General features: G+C 40.6%; 1 protein-coding gene across 2 annotated transcripts in view; it reads right to left on the reverse strand.

The window, feature by feature from the left end:
• Positions 1-5,862, reverse strand: part of tmem88b (transmembrane protein 88 b) — a 6,691-nt gene extending 829 nt beyond the window's left edge. The window contains exons 1-3 of one of the 2 annotated variants that reach the window (XM_032543953.1): positions 5,283-5,862; positions 3,044-3,164; positions 2,420-2,824 (exon numbers count right to left, since the gene is read on the reverse strand). In XM_032543953.1, coding sequence (XP_032399844.1) covers positions 2,420-2,818 — 399 coding nt within the window. In that variant the 5' untranslated portion in view covers positions 2,819-2,824; positions 3,044-3,164; positions 5,283-5,862. The remainder of the gene's footprint in view (positions 1-2,419; positions 2,825-3,043; positions 3,165-5,282) is intronic. The other variant, XM_032543952.1, reaches the window with a different exon arrangement.
• Positions 5,863-7,321: the final 1,459 nt, after the last annotated feature.

Below are 7,321 nucleotides of genomic sequence, written 5' to 3' on the forward strand. Positions count from 1 at the left end.
GTTCTATTATTTGCCTTTACCCACTTAGTCATTAAATCCGCATTACTGATGATTATTCATCAAAAATCCTGTGTAAATATTTTGAAATTACCAATAGTCAACACCACAACCTTGATGCGATATTGAGGTATTTAGTCAAAATATTGTGAGATTTAATTTTCTCCATATCGTCCAGCCCTACACAGTATATGATGTAACCGTGACACCACAAGAAAAGCCTTTGCCGATTTTGCAGCACTAATGTAGGATGGATACAGTTCTTGGGCCCTCTACTGCGTTGGCATTATATATTTAACATTTGCCATGTCATATTTAAAAATGGAAACAGTTGTAGCACAGATGGATATTTTTCTTTTAATCTTTAAATACTTGTGCGAGGAAGAACAGCACAAAAGATGACATACTCTATGTGGTATGTGTGTCTGTGGTGACGACAGACACTAGTTGATAGTGGGAGATTTCTCACACACGTGCACTGAATCAATATGCCACTAAATTTCCTTTTCATATGAAGAAAATGAATGAAACCTGGTAGAAACTACTGCTGAGAAGTATAAACTATATGTTGAAGTTTGTCGAATGTTTACGTGTTGCTGAGCTGAACACTGGGGTAGTGGGAGAGCAGGTATAAGGGTCAGTATTGGAGTGTGGGAGAGGAATGGAGAGACAGCAGGCCTGAATCATCCTTATCGCCCAATGAAGGATGAAGGGAACACTCAAGTGCATTAGGAAAGTGCAGAGAGTAAAAGTATTCAGGACTGATGAAGTTCACGGGGAGAGACGAGTATTTATTATAGTAGTGGGCATGCTGAGGTAATGGTAAGCTAAAAAGTTAAACATTTCTATATTTAAGATGAAGCTGGTTTGATTCATTAACTTTTCAGGAGAAAATGGAGCAGTAGTTTAGTAGTTAAATGATATAAGGACTCTCAGACAGTTGTGAAAAGCCTTAAAACGGTAATTTCCAGATCTTGATAGTGCATACGTTTTTTTTTAAAAACTACAAAGTTGTTGATGATATCCTGATAGATTTAGTGTTACACCTGGTCAGAAAGAAATTCCAGCAGAAGAGGAAAGCAAAACATCACGGAGGGAGTTGGTAAGTGCAAGCGAGTGATAGAGAGATGGTTCAAACTGCAGTACACAGTTTTATAAAAAGTAAAGGGTAGAAGGAGGGTGCAGGGCAGCTTTGAGGGTTGTAATAGATGCAATATACACATGTATCCCCATGTTTATCTTTACTTTGCAAGGCATCCTGAATTGCTCCTGATCTGAGCCAGATTTTATCGAGAAAACCCTCCTTTTAGAGTGTTTATTTTTTCTCTTGTGAAATATTGTGTTTGGTGTGTTTCTGGATGACAAACTGAATTCCCTCAAATAAGTTGTATTCAATGTTGTCTGCTTAATTCCAAGAACCCTAAATCCCACCTGTCTTTCTATGCTTTTTATTCTCCCCCTTTTTTTCTTTTGATTTCCCCCCTCTCTCCATCCTCCCAGTCTTGGTTAATCCCTCTCTAAGCTGCTGTCACATGAGGCCTAATTGTGAAAGAGCAGGAGAACAGAATCCTGGTCTCTCCAGTCATTAAAGAGGCCTACAGAAAGGCCATCAGTATGCATTAAAAGTCTCTAAACCCTGATGACGTTTGAGGGTAGCCCAGATTAATGCTTACTGACTAATGGGTCAAGTTGGTTGTTTTGTCCTTTTATTTTTTCAGCTGTTCTGCAAATGCATTTTTATATTGTCTTTACCAAAGCATCCTTTCATTCTCAACTAGCTACCAAACAGTCTTTGAAAGTTTTTGGTTTTGACGTCTGGCTCCCAAGACTCCTGACCCCTTGTCCCCTCCAGTTTTTCCAGTTCCTCAACATCTGAAACAACGTCAGACTTATCTGATTATAAAATCTCCCATCGCTGACGGAGCCAAACCCCACCCTAATTCCCCAGGCAGAACTATTTCAAACTTTTGGATCAAAGTTATAAGATTAGGACTTTGAGTTTAAAAAAGATGGATGTAGCCATCTTCCAGTTACTTTAATTTTATGTTCAGATGTAGCAAATGTGTAAATGTTTATTCTTTTTTTTCTGAAGGAAAATATTAGCTTTATTGTCAACAGATGAATTGTGTGATAAAATACTATGGAAGTATTAACCAGTGGTAAATTGTGTCCAACAGTGCAGTAAAACAACAAATTTCTGTCCATATGCTCTGTAAATTGAATTCTCCCACACTCCTGAGCTGAGATTAAAATGGTCCAAACAATGCCAGTGACAGTGTGACTGCTAATTGGCCAGTTGTAGATGACAGCCTTGCAGAAAAAGAGCCCCCACGCTCTCATGAGAAAAAAGAAAAATCCTTCAGCATACATACAGTGCTCATTCTCACTCACCCACCCTCTCCCCAATCTCCCCGTTTCTTACTGTAGAGTGGCAGAGGAAGCCAAATACCACCATGACAATGGCCGGTGTCAAGATGGTCCCGAACACCAGTCCAGCGAGGCAGGCGTTTATCGTGGCAATAATCAGGTTCTGAGCCGTCACCAGCACCGAGCAGGCCCAGCAGTCCAGGGACCCCCGCAGCTCCAGAGGAGCATCACTGCCCCCACCGCCGCTCTCCGCTGCAGAATAAGGAGGAGGTACGACTACACGTGAAGGTGTTTCTCTGTCTCCACCCACAGCGGTGGTTGAGGCCAGGGAGTTGGAGTTGTGAAGATGCTGGTGGTGGTTGTTATGGTGATGGTAGTGATGAGGCGGCAGTTCCTCGGACAGGTCCAATGCCTGGTGGTGGGCCCCCTTCTCTAGAGTACCAGTCATACTCATAGTAAACTGGGCAAAAAAAGAAACCAATTGAGTTGGGGTGTGAGATGGAAATAGAAACGCTATCAGAATCAATGACAGGGCTTACAGAATGGCACGTGCTACTGCAGATGTTTTGAAACTGTTGGCCAGCCCCAATTAGCATGTTTGGAGGCTATATTTATGGAAAACATGTCTTAAGAGACTGGGTGAGTGCAGAGGTTTGGTAATTACACAATACTTTGGTACCTCATCAAATTCCACTCTTCTGAGGGTCAGTGGCTCTGCGTTCACAAAGAGGTTAAAGGTTTTATCTGTCAGGAAGCAAGCATTGCGTGATGTCTTCTGTGAGGTGATGATTATCAGAGAGCTGCTTGTCCAAAAGGAAAGGGGCCATTATTGCTAAATATAGTTTGTGTAGTAGAGAGATGAAGGCTAACTTGCATCAAGTCTATTTGTGTACCACTACATGCTTGTGTTTATACGTGCTGTCATGCCTGTGGGTTAAGTAGAGATGGTATTAAAGACAGAAGTCCTCCATGTAAAATCTATTTTGATACAAGCTCCTTTTAGTGTGCATTCATTTGATTTTATGACAGATTTTGTAGTACTGTGTTTGGTACAGGGTATCCTTACTTCTCAAAGGTCCCAGGTAGACAGGGTCCATCTCTGAGTAACCAGTTTTGGAAAAATCCCAGTAAGGGTGACATAGTCAACCTGTCTTTCCTTTTAGCCAAAACGACAGCCATATGCTGGGTGCTTTGATGTTCTGTAATCTTTAATGTTAATATTTTTGCTATTAAAGGGACATGCATGAATTATTTGTTACACTTCAACTCTCACGGTAATTTGATAGCTCAAGACGTATCGTAAAGTACCATATTAGTATACTTTATTGTATGTGTGCAACACCAAGATGTTCTGACGTTGAGGCTTCCACGGCTCGACAGTAACAATTGCCTGGTTGTCCTTGGCAACCAGATTGAGTCAATTGGCAACCGTTTCATGGCCTCTGGTTGCCCCCTTTTGTAACACCTGTTCAATATTTGTGTTTTTTTAATATATAAAAACAAATCAAAACTTACAAAACTGGAAATTCTAGTGACAAAAGTAGTCAATATTTTATTTGGTTGTCTCTGTAAAGTTTAAACACTATGTTCATGCGCCACATAACATTTCAGCTGTTTCAGCGTCAAAAATCAAGCTGTTCCACTGAGGCATGGAGAACTTCCGTTGTTAGACTGGATGCTGTGTGTTTGTTTGTTGCATTGGTTTTCGGTGTTTGCGTGCTTTTCTTTTTGCATAGCTTGTGTATTTGCAGCGTGTCTGCTAAATGCTGCACATGTCTTGTCAAATGAATGAAGGTGTTTTTTTAATATGTTTACCCCTGTCCGCCACCGTACTTGAGCGTCATGAGGCGAGACTAAGTAAGGTTAGAAAAAAAAAACTGTGGTTATGGTGTTTGTCACCTTTTTCACCTCTTAAGAGTTTGCAGGTATGATTTATTTGTGTGAACAACAAGCTGCTGCTTTTAGGTCTAACGAAACTGCTGCCTCATTCAGCCGATACAACAACTTTATAACCAGCGCTACAAAAATTGTTTAGTTTCTTTCAATCTGTTTGATAGAACTAGCAGGTCTGACATTATTTCTTAAAGCAGATACAGTCCTCATAACTATATGACTATGTATTTATTGGATGAATGTGCACTAAAAACTGAAATTGAATGGATGTAAGTTTAAAAAATAAAAAAAATAAAATAAAAACAAATCCTCAGATTGTGCTTCTTTTTCACATCATAATTGACGGTGGATGATAATATTGACGATGCTGTCCTGGATGCTTGAGCGTTGTTTATTTTCCACGTCTCTTTCCTATTGTTGTCCCAAGTGTTGTTTTAAGGTGGAGGGTCACGAAGGAAGGACTGGCAGGAAAGTGTGTATGCGCACATGCATGTGTGTGAGGTGACTCATTGTGACCCTTACTGAAAGTACATGTTGGCTTTCCACCCCTTTTACTCACCGTTCTTCTTATTGTTTGAATAGCTTTTTGTTTAAATTATATGTCCTGTTGTCGTTGAACCCAAATTTAAGGAATTCTAAATCAGGGACTATTGTGCAACTAAGGTGTTGCCAGCGTAGCTACCACATCATGGCATGTAGTCATGGCATGTACATCTTGATTGATTCTAAACTCTTCTCAGCTAGTTCTTGCAGTGTTGTCATGCTGGATGCTGCAGGGAGATTTTGTGTTGTTCAAAAGTTTATTATTCTGTTGTTTCTATTCAATTTATTCTATCAGCTGCAATAATTCTGTGTCTCAAACCTCTTAGACTTGTTGCTTTATGTTCTTTATTGGTAGTAAATAAGATATTTTTGCTCTTTTTTTTCACTGTAATCAGTTTTATGAAGATAAATATGTCTCAGCGGTTGAATCATAATGAAATGATTTAAATGTGTTTGAGTGATGCAGTTGCACTCGTACTCACATTGTGCTGTGGGGCCCGGTAGACCTCTTGGTGTTTGTCCTCCAGATTGTTACTGCTTTTCTCACTTCTTCTCAAGACCACTTCTGGCCAGTCAGTCCTCCACTCACACGTTGTCCCCTTACACTTTACCAAAGATGTTTTTAGTTATCTCTTTATCCCTTCAACTCTCAACTCCTCTCTCTGGAAACAGGGTTTTGTTTCCGCCTCCTATCCTTGTGTGAAGTTGAAGAGCGTTTGGTGTGTTTTTGGAGGTTCCCTCCTAAAGCCTTATCTGTTTAGTGGTGGTATGTTGGTATGTTGGCTTCCTGCAACTCTGGTCTCCTGCTGCTTCTCCTCTCTACTATCCAGAGTTGTCAGTGAATTAATTATGCCCCAAAGTCTCCTTTTTTCTTACCACATGCAAAATCTAACTCCTATGCTGTTGTAATAAAGTAATTTTACACAGATGCTCCTTCCTCAGTGGCTGAAAACAACTCCCAATTGCTGTGGTCTTTGTCTTAAGTATGTCAAACTTCTGTTTGTCTGCCCTCCCCTTTGTACCTCCCCATCTGATTGAGTCCACAGTGCTGTCTCTCCTTCCTTCCCTCCCTCCTCTACATCCATCCCACACTCTCTCCACCCACCAGACTTATCAGACCCCTGCCTTTCTCTAACAACTCCCCTCAGCATTGCATTCCACCTCACATATCCAATACATGTTACACCCCCCCCTTTACCCTGTCCCTGTTGCAGTGGGGGCTGGGTGTTGGGTGTTGGGGGTCAGAGCGAGGCGGCTTGCCTGATAAGTTAAGGTTCAGGAGAGCAGAAAATGAGGGGGAAGGGCAGCAGACACAGACTTGTAATAGTAGAGAAGAGGTACAATGGTGTGCAACACATTATTCAGGTTGTTTATTTTGTTATGTTTGGTTGTATCTGTGTCCAAAAGGGCTGTGTTAGTATAAGGCCACATCCACACATCTTACCTGGCATCGGTTCAAGAATATTTGTAGTCTTTAATATTCTAGATTCCATTTGTAAAAGACTCAACACGCTACTTCAGATTCCAGGCCTAAAGGTGCCGCTGTTTCTGCTACAGAAATTCACTAACAAACCGAGAAGAAGAGGCAGTGCATAAAGCACATGCTCCCCAAACAGACCGTATATTCTGCTCTAGTAACCCTAATAGGCGCATTACCTTCTCCAACAGGAACACAAGCATGTAGGACTCCATTGGCAGCACGGTGGCTCAGTGATTAGCATTTCTGCCTCACAGCAAAAGATTCTGGGTTTGAATCCAAGTGGTTACGGACCTTTCTGTGTGGAGTTTGCATGTTGTCCCCGTGTTTACGTGGGTTTCCTTTGGCTGCTCCGGTTTCTTCCCTACATAAAGACATGCATGCTAGGTAACTAGGACTACAGTTAAAAAATTAGCTGACTGGCTAATACTGACGCATTTACAGAAATGTTGATTAATGTACATTGTCCTAATCAAATCAATCAATCTACAATTCTACAAATCTACATTGTTGTCATGAGATGTCGTCGTCGGATAAGAGGTTGAAGGCTAGAGGTTGAGGGGTGTGGTGATGACATTATCAATATTCAAGTATGCAGCTTTTCCCCCGCTCTGGTACCAGGTTTTAAATAAGTGCGTTTTCAGGCAATGCGTTTACAGGACTCGTTTGGATGATCGGCCAAAACGCTTTTCACTAAATAGCATTTTTTGTGTCGAACAAATTGGAAAATGTTATATATTTTAGCTGTGTAAGTTGTTAAGCAATGTAAGGAAGATAATTTAAGATATTTACAACGCTAAGCAAACTTGGGCTCGTTGAACAAAGAAACACAACTTGTAAAAGGCTAACCTTGCTCATAACAAATCTGCGTCTGTGCATTTAACCCTTGTGTTGTCCTCCCGGGTCAAAAACGTTTTTTACTAGTTTTTTTTCACAGTACTTTTCGGAATTTATGGTCAATAACCCTCATTTATATAGAATTATACCTAATAGTTGAGTTAAAAAAGCAAAGATTTTGAATTATTTTGACTAATAGTTAAGATC

This window comes from Etheostoma spectabile, chromosome 19 (assembly GCF_008692095.1).
Source record: "Etheostoma spectabile isolate EspeVRDwgs_2016 chromosome 19, UIUC_Espe_1.0, whole genome shotgun sequence".
NCBI classification, from domain to species: Eukaryota; Metazoa; Chordata; class Actinopteri; order Perciformes; family Percidae; genus Etheostoma; species Etheostoma spectabile.